General features: G+C 37.8%; 1 protein-coding gene across 1 annotated transcript; it reads left to right on the top strand.

The window, feature by feature from the left end:
• Nucleotides 1–255: 255 nt before the first annotated feature.
• On the top strand, nucleotides 256–20,005 carry LOC125124621 (olfactory receptor 7A17-like). The gene is made up of 3 exons (XM_047774678.1): nucleotides 256–1,119; nucleotides 2,272–2,332; nucleotides 19,980–20,005. Exons 1-3 carry the CDS (start codon nucleotides 256–258, stop codon nucleotides 20,003–20,005), a joined length of 951 nt encoding a protein of 316 aa, XP_047630634.1.
• The last annotated feature ends 1,321 nt before the right edge of the window (nucleotides 20,006–21,326 follow it).

Below are 21,326 nucleotides of genomic sequence, written 5' to 3'. Positions count from 1 at the left end.
CAACATTGCTGTGAGCTGTGATGTAGGTCGAAGACACAGCTCAGATCCCATGTTGCTGTGGCTGCCACATAGATCAGTAGCTATAGCTCAATTCAACCCCTTGCCTGGGAAAGTCCATATGCAGTGGGTGCAGTCCTAAAAAGATTCAAAAAAAAAAAAAAAGAGATTGAAGTATTTCAGCTATTTGAGTTATGCCAGTTTAGGTGAAATTCATTATGCCATTTACCTTTTTTTCCCGATAGTCACTTCCATCCAATGGAATCAGGGAATGATACACAAATTTCAAAATTTCTCCTTCTGGGACTTACAGAGGACCCAAAATTGCAGCCCCTCATATTTGGGATTTTCCTCTCCATGTACCTGATCTCTGTGTTTGGGAATCTGCTCATCATCCTGGCTGTCAGCTCAGACTCCCACCTCCACACACCCATGTACTGTTTTCTCTCCAACCTGTCCTTTGTGGACATCTGTTTCACCTCCACCACCATCCCAAAGATGTTGTGGGACATACAGACCCAGTGCAAAGTCATAACCTATGAAGGCTGCCTCACCCAGATATATTTTTACATACTGTTTGGAGGCTTAGATGATCTTCTCCTGAGTGTGATGGCCTATGACAGGTTTGTGGCCATCTGCCACCCCCTGCACTACATGAGCGCAATGAACCCTGGACTCTATAGACTGTTGGTTCTGCTGTCGTGGATAATGATGGCCATGTATTCCTTGTTACACAGCTTAATGGTGTTGCGATTGTCCTTTTGTCCAGATTTGGAAATTCCCCACTTTTTCTGTGAACTCAATCAGGTGGTACAACTTGCCAGTTCTGACACATTTCTCCATAACCTGGTGATGTGTTTTGCAGCTCTCCTTATGAGCATTGGTCCTTTTTCTGGTATCCTTTATTCTTACTCTAAAATATTTGCTTGCATTCATGGAATCTCACCAGCTCAGGGGAAGTATAAAGCATTTTCCACCTGTGTGCCTCACCTTTCAGCTGTCCTCTTATTTTGTTGCACAGTCTTAGGAGTGTATGTCAGCTCTTCTGCTACCCACAACTCACACTCAAGTGCAATAGCCTCGGTGATGTACACTGTGATCATCCCCATGCTAAACCCCTTCATCTACTGTCGGGAGCCATAAGGCTGCTCCAGTAAAGAGAGCAAAGCCACAGTCGGCACCTGCGTGAGGCTTGTCTGGTTAGCAGAGCTACAGACAAGCTGAAGAAAGAAAGAAGGATTGCGGATGTGTGAGGCTTGTCTGGTTAGCAGAGCTACAGACAAGCTGAAGAAAGAAGAAGGATTGCAGAGCAATCCCTTGAAAGACATCGGCTCCAGAAAAATAAAAATGATATCCCCTAAAAAATATGTTAATCTATTTTTCTGTGTTTATTCTTCCTTTTCTGTCTCTATTCACAGCTTTCTTACTGCTAAAGATTTGCCCTGGGTACATAAAATACTTGAACCAAAACAGAGTGAAGTTATTTAAATAATGTAATGGAAAAAGCCTTTGTTTTGGAGTAATAATTTATGGCACCTATTTTGTGAGAGTATACAGGGGGAACGTGATTTCAGTCCCTTTACTTAAAAAGAAGTTTGGGGCTGGGAAAATGTTGTTTGGCCTATAAATTATTATTTTTTATAATAGATATATTTTTTATCAAATAACAGTGTCACCTGTAACTTTTATCCTTTATGGAGGCATTTGTTAATTTTTGGGCATAATACTCCTTTCTATTGAAATTGGTGGTTTGGAATTTACGTAAATTAGCACAATAGGTTATACGCTTAGCTTGCTGGCGCCAAATAAATCGTGGTTTTAAGAATGCCATGAGCCCAAGGCTTTCATGCGTTTTGTTAACCACATACAATTTTAGTTAAAGAATGTTAGGTATCATAGTTTATTGGTTATTAAAGCTTTGTTTTCTTAATATAGAATATAATAGCTACTGTTGTTGACCTTTTAAGAAAAGTACAGTATGAAACTTTAAGTTTGTAATCTTGAAGGAAAATCTGAAGTTAAAAGGAATATGTTTTAATTAAGTTTTCTTTTTTGTATCTCAGGTGGAGGGAACAAAAGGGCTTTAAATCAAATGTTAATGTCAAATCTTACACGAAACCTGATTGTGATAGGGTATAAAAACTGATGCTTTTCATTTAATAAATTGGGTCATCTGCAGCATGCAGCTGAGGAGTTGGCTCTAATTCTTTCCGCGCCGATTGTAGCCCCTCCTCTCCTTCGGCACTCTCTGGCTGCTGGGGCTGGACCTCGGCAATCTACAGTCTGAGAAATAAAGACATAAAGAGTGCTCTGAGGAGATTCTATTTGATGCCAGGTAAAAAATGGACCATTATCCTGGGAGTGATGAAATGACCTTTAGTGCATGACTCAAATTCTCAGAACCAGAAATAGGGATTTTTTTTTTGATCATTGTATAATAAAATTTTCCCCTTCAATTTATTTTCTGGGATTTCCATTTTAGGGGGATCAGCTTCTGCATATAATTGCAGGGAATTCTTTTTTCAAGATTTTCCTTCCTCTGATATGCAGGTGGTTTGTAGTTTGTCTCACTTCAAAATTGTCCTGCATTTGAATCAGAAATGTTTGGAAATTCCATTCCTTAGTGGGAGATTTTAGAATTATTAAGAATAATTACTTCTCAAATGATATACATCATCCCAAGTAACTTTTCTCTGGTCTCCCTAAAATAATTGTCATGAGTTTCATTAATCTATGAAAAATACTGTTGGCAAATAAGGTAATTTTTATTATATGCAATAAGATGCATTGAAACTGTGCATATGGAGAAATGACTAAAGTTGTATGAGGGTTTTAGACTAATCAAAATGTCAGTGCCCATAATCCTTGTGTTGTTGAAGGGCAACTTGCATATACATATCTAAATATGTATGTATGTCCTCATCTTTGAAGAATGGATGACGAGGGAGCCCAAATGCCTAAGTACTCATGTGATTCTTTTGTTTCTCTATCTATGCAAGATGATGGATGTTAACTAAATTTATTGTGATAATCATTTCACAAAATATATGTTAAGCATTATGCTGTCGCTATACCTTAAACTTATATGGTGTTGTATGTCAAACACATCTCTTAAAAAAATATGTAAACAAAGCTTATGCTCCATTTCTTGCCTTTTACATCCTTTTTCTAGGCAACATTAACTCCCTGGGAAAACTTCCATTAACTATTTTTACAATATATCCAGAGTTTGTCAAATGTATCTTTATAAAACTGAAAAAAGGAGGGCTCTGAAAAGATTCTTTGAGATGGCAGCTATAAAGGGACATACTTTGGCAGGCAGTTATATAGAGATGGAAAATTGGCCAATTTCTTTTCAGGATGCAAAGCATTAGAGCCAGAATTTATATTATTTGATCACATTGTGAAGGCAGAACTTGCTCCTTGCCTGTATTTCCTAAAATTTTCATTTCTTTGATTCAATTAATCCTTACTTTTGAAGTAACTCACATTTGTAAGTTTCCTTCTTGGTCTGATTTATGGACAGTTTTCCCCTATGTCAATTTCCTACTTTCTCAATGTTTTCCCCAAACCTCATTCAAAATATTTAAATTTCACATTTTCTTCATGGAGTCATATGGCTTTATTCAGAAATATTTTTTTATCCAATGACATACATCATCCCAAATAAATTTTCTCTTGTTCAACGGAAAGAATTGTCATGAGCTCTTGTAATACTATGAAAAACATTTTATTGGTAAGGCAACTTATGTCACAGTATAATTGGTAATGGTATAATTGTGGAAACAGAGACTGCAATTTTTCAGTTTTGTGTATAACATTCCTTTGTATATCACGTTTTCCCCCCATTTTTTTTAAGAACTGCACTCATGGCATATGGAAGTTCCTAGACTAGGGGTCAAATTGGAGCTACAGCTGCCAGCCTACCGCATAGCTCAAGGCAATGCTGGATCTCCAACCCACTGAGCGAGGCCAGGGATCAAACCTGCATCCTCATGGATACTAGTCAGATTCTTTATGGCTGTACCACAACAGGAACTCCTGAATATCACTGTCTTAACCACTCTTTTTGAAAATGGAAACTTCCAAATTACAGCTTGGTGTATAGATACTTATTAGGTTTAGTTCTCATTTGAATCATATTAAATTATTCAGCTCCATCCACAGTTTCTATGATAATCACTGACAAATGATAATTAACTGCAGGTTTCCCAATGGAATCTACACAGAAACACAAATTTGAATCCATTCCATTTATACGGCATTTGAGTCTGGGAAAAATATTAACTATGATGGGAATTTTAAACTATACTTTTTGTCACTAAGAATATTACTGCATTTTCAAGCTCTATACCTATTCACTGAATAGATTTTGGTGTCCACTTGAAAGGATGCTATTTTCATCAAAGTGAAGGATTGGCAGGTGTTTTTTTGGTGATGAATTATGTGTAAGCTCCAATCAGGTAAATGAAAATCTTTTCTTTCAAAATGTATGCATCGAAGATTATTGGTGGAGAACACTCAACCCATGTACACACAACTCTAACAGAGTTCTACAGCCTTGCTACCCAAACTGTGATCCTCATACCAAGGCCTGAAGCACCAAATACACCATGGGGCTTGTTAGAAATGCAGTTCCTGGGCTCACCTGAGACCTGATGAATCAGAATTTGTATTTAAATGAGATACCTTGGTCATTTGTATGCACAGGAGTTTATAGATGTTCTGAGCTAGAATAGGTTTTCTCCCCATCTTACTCTTGACTTTTGGGGCAGAATAATTATTTGTAATGGAGGTTGTGTCTGTGGTTTATAGGAAATTAGAAGCATTTCTTCAGATATTGATAAATATCCCAAGGACAAAATCTATGGTTGAGAATCTTGCCCTGAAGTTTAAGAACCTGGAACACCCCAACATATTCCAATCAAGACCTCATCCTTTACTTTGTTTATAGCTTCCAGCAGAATAATAAATCCCTATGAGTCATGTTTCTCCAATGGAGAATGGAGTTCAGAAAAGTACTGCCCCATAGAGCACCCTGTTGTAAAAATTTAATTGGACAGTCTTAATAATATGCTAACTAGTGGTACATAATAACATTTATTTATTTTAAAGTTACAAAATTTTATGATGAGGGACATGGGAACAGCTCTCAACTTCTGAATTAAGTGGGAAATTCCTCATTGGCTTGGGAAAAATTTAATAAATCCATCGTGTATAATACCTAAATTTTTTTTACTGCCTTTCATTTTTACTTCTGTGAATTTATTTTTTTAGAGTACATACAATAAAATTCACTGATGTGGGTATAGCTGTGAATTTTGGTGAATGCATAGGGCCACATTAGCATCACTGCAATTAATATAAAGAACAGCTACATTGCTCTAAAAAAATACACTTATGCTGCCCTTTTAGAGTCAAATCCTCCTGTTTTTCTTTTTACTTATTTATTTATTTTCAATTATTGTTTCCCCAATACAATTTTGTTCCTACTGTACAGCATGGTGACCCAGTTACACAAACTTGTACACATTGTATTTTCTCACATTATCATGCTCCATCATAAGTGACTAGTCAGAGTTCCCAGTGCTACACAGCAGGATCTCATTGCTAATCCATTCCAAAGGCAACAGTTTGTATCTATTAACCCCAGACTCCCAGTCCATCCCACTCCCTCCCCCTCCACCTTGGCAACCATAAATATCTTCTCCAAGTCCATGAGTTTTTCTCCTGTGGAAAGGTTCATTTATGCTGTATATTAAATTCCAGATATAAGTGATATCATATGATATTTGTCTTTCTCTTTCAGACTTACTTCACTCAGGATGAGAGTCTCTACTTCCATCCATGCTGCTACAAATGGCATTATTTTGTTCTTTTTATGGCTGAGTAGTATTCCATTGTGTATATATACCACATCTTCTGAATCCAATCATCTGTTGATGGACATTTGGGTTGATTCCATGTCTTGGCTATTGTGAATAGGGCTGCAGTGAACATGCAGGTGCATGTGTCTTTTTTAAGCAAAGTGTTGTCCAGATATATGCCCAAGAGTGGGATTGCTGAGTCATATGGAAGTTCTATGTATAGATTTCTAGGGTAGCTCCATACTGTTCTCCAGAGTGGTTGTACCAGTTTACATTGCCACCAACAGTGCAGGAGGGTTCCTTTTTATCCACACCCCCTCCAGCATTTGTTATTTGTGGACTTATTAATGCTGGCCATTCTGACTGGTGTGAGGTGGTATCTCATGGTAGTTTTGATTTGCATTTCTCTAGTAATCAGGGCTGTTGAGCATTTTTTCATGTGTTTGTTGGCCATCTTTATATCTTCCTTGGAGAAATGTCTATTCAGGTCTTTTGCCCATTTTTCCATCGGGTGGTTAGCTTTCTCGCTGTTGAGTTGTATAAGTTGCTTGTGTATTCTAGAGATTAAGCCCTTGTCAGTGGCATCACTTGAAACTATTTTCTCCCATTCTGTAAGTTGTCTTTTTTATTTTCTTTTTGGTTTCCTTTGCTGTGCAAAAGCCTTTTGGTTTGATTAGGTCCCATTGGTTTATTTTTGTCTTTATTTCTGTTGCTTTTGGAGATAAACCTGAGACAACATTTGTAAGGCTGATGTCAGAGGATGTTTTGCCTATGTTCTCTTCCAGGAGTTTGATGGTGTCTTGTCTTATATTTAAGTCTTTCAGCCATTTTGAGTTTAATTTTGTGCATGAGGTAAGGGTGTGTTCCAGTTTCACTGATTTGCCTGCAGCTGTCCAGGTTTCCCAGCAATACTTGCTGAAAAGATTGTCTTTTTCCCATTTTATGTTCTGGCCTCCTTTGTCAAGGCGAAGTGACCATAGGTGTCTGGGTTTATTTCCGGGTTCTCTCTTCTGTTCCATTGGTCAATATGTCTGTTTTGGTACAAGTTCCACACTGTCTTGATGACTATGGCTTTGTAATATTGCCTGAAGTCTGGGGGGGGGTGGTTATGCCACCTTCTTGGGTTTTGTTCTTCAGAATTGCTTTGGAATTCTGGGTTTTGTGGGTCTTTTGTGGTTCCATAAAAATTTTTGGATTCTTTTTTCTTGTTCCGTATAAAATGTCATGGGTAATTTGGTAGGGATTGCATTGAATCTGTACATTGCTTTGGCTGGTATAGCCATTTTTACTATAGTAATTTTTTCAACCCAGGAGCTTGGGAAATCTTTCTATTTCTTTGGATCCTCCATAATTTCCTTGATTAATGTTTTATAGTTCTCAGCATATAAGTCTTTTACCTCCTTGGTCAGGTGTATTCCCAGGTATTTGACTTTTGCTGGTGAAGTTTTAAAAGTTATTGTGTTTCTGTGTTCTTTTCTAATATTTCATTCTTAGAATACAGAAATGCAACTGATTTCTGAAAGTTAATCTTATATCCTGCTCCTTTGCTGAATTTGTTGATCAGTTCAAGTAGTTTTTGAGTTGAGTCCTTAGGGTTTTCTATATATAGTATTATGTCATCTGCATACAGTGACAGTTTTACCTCTTCTCTTCCTATGTGGATGCCTTTGATTTCTTTTGTTTGTCTGATTGCTGTGGCTAGCATTCCAGTACTATGTTGAATAACAGTGGTGAGAGTGGGCATTCTTGTCTTGCTCCAGATTTTAGTGGGAAGGCTTTCAGCTTTTCTCCATTGAGTATTATCTTTGCTGTGGGTTTGTCATAAATGGCTTTGATTATGGTAAGGTATGCTGCCTCTATACCCACTTTGGTAAGAGTTTTGATCATGAATGGATGTTGGACTTTGTCAAATGCTTTTTCTGTATCGAATGAGATGATCATGTGATTTTTGACTGTTGTTAATGTGGTGTATGACATTAATTGACTTGCATATGTTGAACCATCCTTGTGAACCTGGGATGAATCCCACTTTGTCGTGGTGTATGACCTTTTTGATATGTTGTTGGATTCAGTTGGCTAAAATTTTTTTGTCTATATTCATCAAAGACATCGGCCAATAGTTTTCTTTTTTGGTGGTATCTTTGTCTTGTTTTTGAATTAGAGTGATGGTGGCATCATAGAATGCCTTTGGGAGTGTTCCTTCTTCTTCAACTTTTTGAAAATGTTTAAGGAGGATAAGTATAATTTCCTCTTTGTGTGTTTGGTAGAATTTGCCTATGAAGCCATCTGGTCCTGGACTTTTATTTGTAGGGAGTGTTTCTTTGACATATTCAATTTCATTTCTAGTGATTAGTCTTTTCAGTTGATCTATTTCTTCTTGATTCAGTTTTGGCAGGCGCTAAGTCTCTAGAGAATTGTCCATTTCTTCCAGGTTGTCAAATTTGTTGGCATATAATTGTTTATACCATCCTCTTGTGGTTTTTTATATTTCCATAGTATTTGTTATGAATTCTCCTTGTTATTTCTTTTTTTGTTTCTTTGGGTTTTTTCTCTCCTCTTCTTGGTGAGTCTAGCCATAGGTTTGTCAATTTTGTTTACCTTTTCAAAAAACAGCTCTTGGTTTTACTGATTTTTTTCTATTTTTTTTTAATCTCCCTACATTTTCAAAGCACTTCTTTTATGTTCTTTTATTTCCAAGTCCTTGGCAATTTAATTTTATATTAGTGACCCTTATTCATGTTCTAAATTATTATTGTTTCATATCTCCATATAACATACCTGTAGATTTGCTTTCCATTTTGATAGATACAGTTGTTTTCAAACAACATTACTTAACCTAGTTCATTATCTGACATTTTCCCCTTAAATTCTGACTTTCATTTAAAACTGCTCTTTCCATATTCTGTATACATGCATATTCATAAAATTTTACACAATTGCATGAGTAGGATTCTATATACATCATAAATGTTCTTCAGGTTTTCATGCAGTCATTTTTCCTATTTTTGTCCCATTTTCTTTCTTACTCATTAATTTTTCCAATCACTAGTCTAATAATGATTCTTTATTTTTATGGCCATTTAACATGTTGTGTGCCCGTGCTACTCCCACTTTCACAGTCTTTCCCTATCATTAAATTGCTATTATATCAATGCTGTAAAAATATGTTGCCATAGTAAATCTCAAACTGTGGCTCTCACAGGATACATTGAGCAAAGTTAAAAGACCTTTATGGATGTCACATGTGAAAACCTGAGGGAGGTTATGGATAATCTGAACATCCCACAATGCACAGGACACACCCACCACAAACAATGATCTGGTCCAGAATATCTATTGTTCCAACACTGAAGAACCTTGAGTTATAGAATACCTGTATTTAAATATTTGTAGCAGTCTTCAGACTACTCCCTAAAATCTTCTAGCAGTTTATGTTTCTGCCAGAAAATTCAGATCCAGAGCTATAATGTGGCATGGAGTGAACAATCCTGGAGAATTCTTTCAGCTCAGCTTTGTTGCCTGGTGAGAGAGTTGTTGGAAACCTGTGGCCACTAAAGCAAACCTTTCTCTGCCCTGACCTTGGAGATGGCAGACTATGGGAATGTACTCCTCACTAGTGGAGTCCAGACTTCTCCATCCTTCCATCTGTCCCAGTAATCTAAAACCACCAAAGGAAGCTTGTCTCCTCTGCCTAGGACCCCATGATGAGGTGCCCAGTTTTTGGTTGAATTGCTCACTCATCAAAGCAAGTATCCACCCATGAAATCTCCTTTTTCCTCCTTTTCCCCTCCCAAAGGCACAGATTCTGATGGATTGCTTTTCTTCTATTCCTACCTGATTGGGCATCTTTCTCTTATAGTCTAGATTGTACAATAATTCTTCTGTCATTTCCAGTTAGCTTTCAGTGAGAATTATTCCACATTGAGATGTATTTTGGATGTGTTTGTAGGCAAGCTGAGCTCCACACCCTCTTACGCTGCCATCTTGATCTCCCCCAAGATTTCATCTATACTTATGAGTGAGTGGTCATAATACAGCCCTGGGTACTTATACCTTCTTCTTTATCCATTCATCCATTGATTGGCACACAGGTTGTTTCCATATTTGATATTGAAACTAATGTTGTGATGAACTTGGGGTGCATACATCTTTTAAAACTGTGTTATCACATTTTGGGGATAAATACTCAAAACTGGAATTGATGGATCATAAGGTAGTCCTAATCTTAATCTTTTGAGCAATCTATATACTGTTTTCCACAGTGGCAGCACCAATCTACATTCTCATCAAGAGTGAATACATATATGGGCAATTCCTTTATAAGAAAAGAGCAAAGTACTTACAATGTGGAAAAAACAATCACTTCAATAAAAAATGTTCACTTTTATCCACATTCTTGCCAATACTTATTTCTTGTTTTTTGATAATAGCCATGCTAACAGGCATGAGGCAATATCTCCACTGTTTTCATTTCCATTTCTCTAATTAGTGATTGGAACACCTTTACATTTGTCTATTAATCATCTATATATCTTCTTTGAAAATAAGGTCTATTAAAACTTTTTGGAAGTATATTACTTGCTGTGATTCAAGTATCCTTATGTAAAAGAATTAGAATTTTTCACATATCAGAAAGGAACACATTCACTTTTTATTCAAAATTTCAGGCAAAGATAATTTGGGGTAGAAAAATATAATACTATGTACAAAACTCTAAAACATAACCAGAGCCTTGCTTACTCAAAGAGTTGTCCAAAGTTCAGTACCTCTGCCATCAAGATCACCCAGGAGCCTCATGCCTCAGCTGGGAAGAACTGCTGAATAAGAAACTGCATTTGGGAGTTCCCATTGTGGCACAGAGGAAATGAATCCGACTAGGAACCATTAGGTAGTGGGTGCAATCCTGACCTTGTTCATTGGGTTAAAATTCTGGCATTGCTGTAAGCTGTTGTGCAAGCCAGATGCTGTAGCTCCTATTCATCCACTAGCCTGGGAACCTCCATATGCCACCAGTGCAACCCTAAAAATTTTTAAAAAATAATCCAAACAGCAAATTTAATTGGAAAAGTAAGAAAATCCAGAAACAAAGGAAAGCAGTCAAGCAAGAAAAAATAATAATAATTTAGCCATAAAACAAAGTCAGGGACTTTAGTTCCTCCTCAAAGGCTATGGATATTTCCTGGACCATATTCTTGAGTTGTTTTGCTGAGGATAAAACACGTACTGTGTGGAAAATGTTAGCTCCATGGAGAAAAGCCACCTCTGGTTGAGAACCACAAATCAGAATCTGAACACTGAAAGCATTCTCATATAATTCCTATCAAGACTCCATTCAAGAATCAGTTTTTAATCTTCAGCAGAACATTAAATTCTTCTGAACCCCATTCCTGAAATGGAGGATAGAATTATAATAACACAAGCTCACAGAATGAACATCTCTAAAAATTCAAATAATCCCTGTAATGTGTTAAAGTAGGTGGTAGTACTCAAAAATATCTAAATAAGTCCCATAACTTACAAATATTTTATAATGAGAGGCAAAATGACAGCTCTCAACTGCAAATATAAGTATGAAATTCCTAATGATTTTAGCAAAAGTGTCAGGAAGCCAAAGAACACACCGTTCAATATTTTATTTTAAAGGAATGAAATTGTCCCTCTTATAAGAGGGCATTAATGTCATGGACTGTTTAACCATACCCACCACCAGTCAATATCTAATGATCCAAGGGACCTAGTCAGGGAAATTGCCTTAGTATCACATGTTGGAGAAAATTTAAATTCGGGATTGGGTTAAAGTGCTGGGAGTTTAGCCCTCTGGAAGTAAAAAGAGTTAATGGAGAATGATTAATACAAATGGAATGCTGGAAAGGGTGTGGAAAAAGGTAACACTTCTACACTGTTGGTAGGAATGTAAATTGATACAACCACTAGAGAAACAGTATGGAGTTACCTCAGGAAACAAAATACAGAATTACCAAATGATACAGCAATCCCACTCCAGGACATATACTGGACAAAACTTTCATTCAAAAAGATACATGAACTCCTATGTTCATTGCAGCACTATTCACAGTAGACAGACCTTGTAAATAATCTAAATGTCCATTGACAGATGGGTGGATTAAGAAGATGTGGTACAACATACACAATGGGAAATTACTCAGCCATAAAAAAGAATGGAATAATGCCATTTTCAGCAACATGGATGCAACTAGAGATTCTCATGCTAAGTGAAGTAAGTTGGAAAGAGAAAGTCAAATGCCATATGATTATCACTTATATGTGGAATCTAAAATATGGCACAAATGAACCTATCTACAAAATAGAAACAGACTCCCAGACATGGAGAACGGATTGTTTTTGCCAAGGGGGAGGCAGGAGTTGTGGGATAGACGGGGACTTTGTGGTTGGTAGGTATAAACTATTACATTTAGAATGGATAAGCAAAGAGATACCACTGCGTTAGCACAGGGAACTATATCCAGTCTCTTGGGATAGACCAGCTGGAAGATGATATTAGAACATGAATGTACATATATTCATGACTTAATCATTATGCTGTACAGCAGAAAATGATGCAACACTTTAAATAAACTCTTCTCTACTTTTTAAAAAATTGAATTCATCTGGCTTATAACTGGTATCCTGGGAACAGAGAATCAGCAGGAAAAATCCTTCTGTCCAGACCAAGTCCCACAGGGAAGTCATGTGCTTATAGGTCATTGTAACATAAAGCAACTATACCTAATGAAGAGATGCAAAGAGTTTTGAACTCCTCTGCTCAGTTGCTGAACTTGTAAAACCCATGCATGGATGAGACAGTGTGTTGCTTTTTAGAGTCCTATGTCTGGCTAACTGGCTATTGCTTAACCCCTTCCTGCTGGCTTGCCTGGGGACAGAACTTCACTCTCCATCATCAACCATCCAGGAAGACATTCAGACTTCCACAGGGAGACCTTCATTCTAGAGTTCCCATTCAGGTGAGTCCAAGAGCCAAAAAGACATTGCAGAAATAAGTCAGGTAAAATGAAATCCAAAAATTTTTCTATGAGGTCACCAGAGAACCAACTCAGCATAACTCAGAGCCCAAAAACCACTGAGATTGTTTGCTTCCTCGGTTAAATAACACTATATTTTTATGGTCCTAAATATAGAAGTAAACATTAAACTCACTAAGGCAACATTCAGTGATGCCAATTCAATGGTAGGAATGGAAACCCAGTTGGAAGTGGGATGAGAAGCATGAAGTGCTTACAATAAAAGTAGAACATGTGTCCAAAATTGTATGAAATAACTTGTGTAGAGAAACAGCATGTTAGGGATGGAAGGATATAATATATATTGAGGATCATTTCTTTCTAATTTTTGTGACTGAGTTTATGGAACATGTTTCAGTATTGATGAATAAGGTGCACACCAAGGAATGATTGAAAATACACCCTGCAACAGTAGTTGCCAGAGACATACACTTCACAATTTCTTAGGAAAAATATGAAAAAAAAAGAAACGTAAAGAGGGGTTGCTAATGAACTCCTTTAGCAATTATTTCCTTACCTCTGAGGCCAAATATGTAGGTGGATTTATTACCCTTTTATTTTTTTAAATTTTAAATAGGGCAATTTCTTTAATTATGAAAATACTTCTAGGTTTTAATGAAATAAAATTATAGTTAAATCAATTAATAATTGAAATGATCTGAAATACTAAAATCTTACCCAGTAAGCTGTTTTTCTAATTCATTATTTTTCTTCATTTCTTGATCCAAACTACTTTCCAGAGAATGTTTTAACTCAGTAAATTTATTTAATTGTTTCTTTGCATCCTCAGACAAATTTGTTCTTAACAAATTTTTCTGAATGTTGGCCATCATTTATTTTATTTCAAATTATCTGCATGAGTTTTCTGATTTTGTATAGTGGGATCAGAAAATTTTATTCCTACTTTTGGGTAAATTTTCAAACAAGGAATTGAAGTTCTTTTTCATAAACTAGCTATTTGATTATAGTTATTTTATGTCAGTACAGATGTATTTGAGAGAAATTGTGGGTATACGTAAATTTTGGTAGTGACATCTACGTTTCAGGCATATATGATCTCCATTGCTTTTCTATCTTTTCCTATCAAATTGAGCTAACATTTTAATATTCTTCACTTGCAAATCACTATTTTAAGCAAAAAGTTCTGCAGCATTACTACTAATATATCACCCTTTGTAAGTTTCCAAAAAAATTTAAAAAAATATTTTTATGACTATCCCTGCATATATGAAAGTTCCTGGGCCAGGAATCGAATCAGATACAGCTGAGACCTATGCCATAGCCACAGCAACACCATATCTGAGCCATATCTGCAACCTACACCACAGCTTGTGGCAATGCCAGATCTTTATCACACAGATGTAGGCCAGGGACTGAACCTGCATCCTCAGAGACTATGTCAGGTTCTTGACCCACTGAGCCAAAACAGGAACAGCCAACAAGTTTTTATATCTCACTTTCTCCTTCGTCTTCTTTTTAACCTTTTCCAACTAGCTCTATATCTAAAAGTTACATCATGTCCAGACATTTTTGGAAAGCATCCTCCTTTACTGTTTGACAGAAGATCATCTGTGTCCTCCTTATGAACACTGAAATCCACAAATCTTCATCTAAGATGAAATCATAACTTAGACCCTGCTTTATCTCCCTACTTTGAAGCCCTTCTGCTATATTCTTTATTTCCTGGTCATTGGCAATATAATTTTATGTTGTGACCCAAGTTTATTTTGTTAAATTATATGTCTTTATATAACTCAGATATAGATTTTCATTCCACTTTATTACATGCAGTTTCTTCAAAACCACTCCACTTAACCTCATTTCATTCTCACTGGCATTTTTCCCATAAGGTCTTATTTTCTTTTAATACTTCAAAAAAATGTATTTATATGTATGCCTGGATCACATTACTACAGCAGTGATCGGCACAACACTTAAATCAGCTATACTTTAATAAAGAATGGAAAAAATAAGTAAAACTTCTATGTTATACACACCCACATACTCATACAATTTTACACTGATGAATAATAGGATCCTATGCATGTTTAAATGCTCTCTAGGTTTTAGTGCAGTCACTGTTCATGACTTTTTTCCTACCTTCATTCTTACAAAATAATTCTTCACAGACTTGCCTCCAATCACTAGTATAATAAAGAGTCACTTTTTAATTTATTTTTTATCTTTTAGGGCTGCACCTGCAGCATATGGGATTTCCCAGGCTAGGGGTCGAATTGGAGCTACAGCTGCCAGCCTCCAACACAGCCACAGCAACAACTAATATGAGCCCCATCTGTGACCTACACTGCAACTCACAGCAACACTGGATCCTTAACCCACTGAGTGGGGCCAAGAATGGAACCTGCATCCTCATAGATACTAGTTGGGTTCATTAGAGCTGAGTCACAATAGAAACTCTAAGACTCATTATTTTTATGACTGTATAACAGTTTATGTTGTGCTTATGCCACTCTCGTTTTAATGGTCTTTCATATCCTTTATCATTAACTCACTATTATATCAATGCCACAAAAAATATAGATTTTGGCATACTATTATTATTATTATTATTATTATATTGTTATTGTTATTACTATTATTTTGGGCAACCTCTCAGCATATGGTGTCCCTGGCCAGGGATCAAATCCAAGCCAGAATTGCAACCTATGCTGCAGCTGCAGCAACATCAGATCATTAACCCACTGCCTAGGCTGGGTAGAACCTGTGTCCCAGTGCTCCAGGGACTCTGCTGACCCCATTAAGCTATAGTGGGAACTCACACAAAAATATGCTAAAATAGTGACTTCTAACTGTGGATGATTTTCCCCATGAGCCCATTAAATATGGCCAGGGTTTTTGTCTGTCCACACATGGAGGGCTCAGAAGAGGTCTGAGATCCTCCAAACCTACTACACTGCACAGAGCAGACTCTATCATAGCCAATAATCTGGCCCAGGATGTCCATTGTCCCAACACTGAAGAACCCTGAGTTAAAGAATATCCTGCATATTGAATCCCTATAGCTGTCATCATATTTTCCCCTAAAATGTTATAACACCTCACATTTCTGCCAGAAAAATAAGGGAATCTCCTTTGCTACTAGTTCGAAAGGTCTCAGTCCACATTTGACAAACCTTTAATTTTTTTCACGTGGCCAAGGTATGAAAGAGATTTCATGTAATTTTCTTTCCTTTTTTTTTTAAAGAGCTGCACCTGCGCATATGGAAATTCCCAGGCTAGGAGTCCAATCAGAGCTACAGCTGCTGGCCTACAACACAGCCACAGCAATGTCAGATCCTTAACCCACTGAGCAAGGCCAGGGATTGAACCCGCATCCTTATGGATCCCAGTCAGGTTCATTAAACTTTGGGCCACAAAGGGAACTCCCTTCATGTAGATTTCTTTTTTTTTTTATTTTCCCACTGTACAGCAAGGGGGTCAGGTTATCCTTACATGTATACATTACAATTACATTTTTCCCCCAGACTTTCTTCTGTTGCAACATGAGTATCTAGACAAAGTTCTCAATGCTATTCAGCAGGATCTCCTTGAAAATCTATTCTAAGTTGTGTCTGATAAGCCCAAGCTCCCGATCCCTCCCACTCCCTCCCCCTCCCATCAGGCAGCCACAAGTCTCTTCTCCAAGTCCATGATTTTCTTTTCTAAGGAGATGTTCATTTGTGCTGGATATTAGATTCCAGTTATAAGTGACATCATATGGTATTTGTCTTTGTCTTTCTGGCTCATTTCACTCAGGATGAGATTCTCTAGTTCCATCCATGTTGCTGCAAATGGCATTATGTCATTATTTTTTATGGCTGAGTAGTATTCCATTGTGTATATATACCACTTCTTCCGAATCCAATCATCTGTCGATGGACATTTGGGTTGTTTCCATGTCTTGGCTATTGTGAATAGTGCTGCAATGAACATGCGGGTGCACGTGTCCCTTTTAAGGAGAGTTTTGTCCGGATAGATGCCCAAGAGTGGGATGGTGGGGTCATATGGAAGTTCTATGTATAGTTTTCTAAGGTATCTCCAAACTGTTCTCCATAGTGGCTGTACCAGTTTCCATTCCCACCAGCAGTGCAGTAGGGTTCCCTTTTCTCCACAGCCCCTCCAGCACTTCTTATTTGTGGACTTATGAATGATGGCCATTCTGACTGGTGTGAGGTGGTATCTCATGGTAGTTTTGATTTGCATTTCTCTTATAATCAATGAATATTGAGCATTTTTTTCATGTGTTTGCTGGCCGTCTGTATATCTTCCTTGGAGAAATGTCTACTCAGGACTTTTGCCCATTTTTCCATTGATTGATTGGCTTTTTTGCTGTTGGGTTGTATAAGTTGTTTATATATTCTAGAGATTAAGCCCTTGTCGGTTGCATCATTTGAAACTATTTTCTCCCATTCTGTATGCTTTCTTTTTGTTTTCTTTTGGGTTTCCTTTGCTGTGCAAAAGCTTTTCAGTTTGATGAGGTCCCATGGGTTTATTTTTGCTCTTATTTCTATTGCTTTGGGAGACTGACCTGAGAAAATATTCATGATGTTGATGTCAGAGAGTGTTTTGCCTATGTTTTCTTCTAGGAGTTTGATGGTGTCCTGCCGTATATTGAAGTCTTTCAGCCATTTGGAGTTTATTTTTGTGGGATCGAAATGGGGGCTTGGTGAAGTAAAACAGGTTTTTTTGTGACACTTAGTTTGGATAGTCAAGATCACAATAAGTGAAATGGGACGTAAAGTATTGGGTTGCATGTTGAGGTGAAGATATATTTTGGCATACGGAGAATCACTTCAAAAACCTGTATCATAAAATATAGTTGCGACATAGTTGTTCTTTATCTTATATTTTGAAGATAGTGTGTAATGCGCAAAGGGAGAGGAGGGGGAGGGATCTGTCAAGAAAAAAGGGGAACTTGAGAGAATTTGGGAATGGAAGGTGGGGAATAAGGATGGAGATGGGGGGGCGTCCAGTAGCAGAGTGGAATACATTTGTATGGAGGTAGTCTTACCGTTGCTGCTTACAGGAAGGGCACTTACTGTGACAAGAGTCTTTTCGAGGGAGGATGTGTGAATGGCAGACACCACTAATGTAACCTCTTTATATGTTTGGATAGAGAATTACAAACGGAAGGCTGTGAAGGGCGGAAGGGGGGCCAAAATCTGATGGCGGCTGTGAGGCTGGTTATGTTGTGATGGGGGACAGGTGATTTTATGAGTCGGCCTACGTCTCAGTGTAGGACTTTCACAAAGATGGATTGTGGAGTCTAGTAATCATTTGGTCCTAATAATTGCTAAGGAGGCTTGATCCATTGCAGGCGGTCGGTAATATGTGGGGTCTAAACGGAATGTGTCGCTGGGGTAAGTCTAATCAAAAGATAAATTGTGCAAAGGTTGTTATCCAATAAGTAGTGTTGTTCATGGGGGAAGAGGGAGGGGTATGGCTGCGTATGACATCTCAAATGGGTTGAAAATTTTGGTACTTTCTGCTGTATACGCGTAGAATGATATTCCTGCAAAATCATGGTGAGTCTGCCTTATTGTCGAATGTTATAAATTTATAGTTGTGGTGGTTCTTCTCTCCTCTTACTTAGATGAGAAATCTGGCGGACAGGGGTGTATTGATCAATTTATGTTTAAACGGAGGGCGCTTTAAATTCAGGGAAGGACACAGCTCCATGGGTTAAATGTATTAAAAATTTGCCGCGTGATAGGTGGGGGGGTGTGTGGGTTTGAGTCCGTGCTATTGAGTTGAAAATTGGGGTGCGTCAATTTATTGATAGACTGTGGATTAATTTGCCTAATCCGATATCTGGCTAAAAAAAAGACATTTAGTCCTTTTTATGTATTGTCTTCTATTTTAAAAACAAATAATTCGATATTAGATAGGCAGGGGTAAAGTAAACTAGAAGGATCAAGGTTTGGGATGCATGGGTTCGAAGTCAAATGAATTTCATTCATTAATTTGGAGGGAAGGAGAGGCCTTAATATTGCTATAAAATGTGCGGGGCATCGTGGCGCACGTGGAGCTTTCGGGGAACGAGGCATCCCAATATGATTTGATTATAAAACACAGGTTGTGTCTATCCAAATGTATCGCACTAAATTTTACCACTTCAAAATGGCGGGGGGTTTTAAATTAAAACTATACTGATTTCGGCTCCGGGTCATTGACACCATTGAGGTTTTTTGTGATTGCAGAAAAATAAGTAATTTATTGGAGAAGAAGAAGAAAAAGCAAGAGAAGGGGGGGGGAGGAAAGATTCGGGCTCCGGCCAATAAGCAGTAGAGGTTTTTCTCTTCTTTTCCATGGTTCCCTGGTTGATTTCATAATTCATGGCGGATTAAGGGGTGTGTCACAAAAAAGGGGGAAAGGGGGGGTAAAAAATAAAGCTTGATAATATTGCTCATTGGCGGACCTAAATAAATTGTAATGAGGGGCAAAAAATGGGAGCGTAGTGTTTCCCGTCGCTGATAGGATGCTATTCAATGAGAAAGTAGAGTAATACCAGTAGAGCACATGGGAAAGAGGTGCAAAATACGAAATGAAGGTTGTCTTGACATGGCTTGGGTTTTTTGGTGGGGAAATTGTATTGTCACAAACGGGTGGGAAAATCTATCAGGAATTAAACACGAAAGGAAGGGGAAAAGGTCGGATGTACTTGGGGGGGTGGGCTAGTGGGTTCCTTTGGAATCTCATGTGTGGGCGGTAGTGTGCGGTTGTTTTCCTGTCTAGAGAATCGTGGTCCAGTAGTGGGAGGTGTAAGAAGAATAGAGGTTATAAGGAATCTGCGGCAACTACAGGTTCTGATTATATCGAATCAAACACTGGGGGGGAAGAAAAATGCTGAATCCCTTTATGTCTGAAAAATTAATAGGGTAGTGTAAGGTATGTATCGGGGAAAATGATGTGGGCTACCTGTATTTGAAGGGGCAGTTATATGTTGATGTATAAACAGAAAAATGGCGGGTGCAAAATGGCGCTTGGATGGATGCCCAGGTTGAAGATGCAGTATAAGTAGGGGTGAGTCGCGTACTAATTGTCTTACCGTTTAATGCTATTGTGTGTTTAACAGGTTCTCTGTGTTTTCTCGATAAATGAGCGTTGTTACTCCAATGGCGGTGTTGTTCTGTCACTTCTATTGGTGGTGAAATAGGTGGTTTTTCGCGCCACAACCGACTTGGTCAGGCCTTTCATTTTCACGAACATGCGTCATGATGGTAATCGTTTTGCGACTAAGGTGAAAGTTATCGTTGTAGTGACAGGCATATTGTGGGTCATGGTTGGGCGCAAAGTTTGTATCAAGGGGCACTGGCTTGGGCCACATCTGAAATGTTGTTTGTTTGAGTGTGAAATGGCATGAAATATAAAAAAGGAGCAGGGGTACCAAAAATTGACTTACATGTGAAACATGAGGTAAAGACGATAAAGAGTATAGATTATATTTCACGCCATGTTGAAGCTCGGGTGTTGCCGAGGGTTAGAATTCGTGACTGTGTGTTCATACGCAATCCTTCTTCCTTTTTTTTTTATTTTTGGTTAGGATGATCTCCTGGTTATTATCGGCTTGAGTGTATTTTTTTTTAAGGGGGAAAGATCATGTTTTTGAGGAATGCAATATTGTGGATTTTGGTTGTGGTGGTGCCCTGTCTTTTTAAGTGAAGATGAACCCCTTCCCATAAGTTGTAGATGTTTAGGGACCTATGAGTCCGTTAAAGTTCCCAAACACTAGTGGCCATTACTCTATTAAAATTAGAACGAGAAACATACAAAACAAACAAAACGTGTGGTTATTGGGAAGGGGGGGGGAGATACTAGTCCTAGACATGCCCGTTGGTGCCCACCTTTTTACTGTTTTGGGAATGGGGGACTCTATGTGTGGTCGATTTGGGGTTAGTTTCTTTAATTAGTAGAAAATTTTATGTGTATGTTGTGTTGAGGGGGGCCGGTGATAAGTGCTAAAAAATGAAATTAAATCTGTATGACTGTGGCTTATGTGAGTAAATACTAAAAGCTCTCTGATTGCGCAAAAAAGGTTCCAATCAAATAATCCTAAAGTGTGTTGGTCCTACTTCTTGTACAAGTTTTTATATTTCTGGGTGTCTTTTTTCTTCCTTTCGCCTTCCTTTCTTTTTGGTTTAGAGAAGCCCTTTCGATATTTCCTTTACCTGAGTTTTGTGTTGCAGTATTCTTTAATTTTTTGTTTGTTGGAAAAACATTTTAATTTCTCCCATTCATGAAATAATTAATGATTCTTGCAAATGGTGGATTATCTAGGTTGCATATTTTTTCCTTTGAGCACTTTAAAAATGGGGCCTCCCTTGACCATTAATTTCCAAGTCGCGCCTGGGCCTGAAGTGGTATTTCGGTGTATAGGAAAAGTCAGCTTGATTGGGATCTTATTACGTTAGTTATAAAAGGA

This window comes from Phacochoerus africanus, chromosome 4 (genome assembly GCF_016906955.1).
Source record: "Phacochoerus africanus isolate WHEZ1 chromosome 4, ROS_Pafr_v1, whole genome shotgun sequence".
Lineage (NCBI taxonomy): Eukaryota > Metazoa > Chordata > Mammalia > Artiodactyla > Suidae > Phacochoerus > Phacochoerus africanus.
This window is presented reverse-complemented; position numbering and strand designations above follow the sequence as displayed.

Excerpts from the sequence above, each read along its gene's own strand:
- LOC125124621 (XM_047774678.1), top strand. The coding sequence starts at position 256 with ATGGAATCAGGGAATGATACACAAATTTCAAAATTTCTCCTTCTGGGA. Across the intron at positions 1,120-2,271 it reads TCCCCATGCTAAACCCCTTC|ATCTACAGTCTGAGAAATAA; the intron begins ATCTACTGTCGG and ends TGGACCTCGGCA. Across the intron at positions 2,333-19,979 it reads GAGATTCTATTTGATGCCAG|GTTCTCTGTGTTTTCTCGAT; the intron begins GTAAAAAATGGA and ends TGTGTTTAACAG.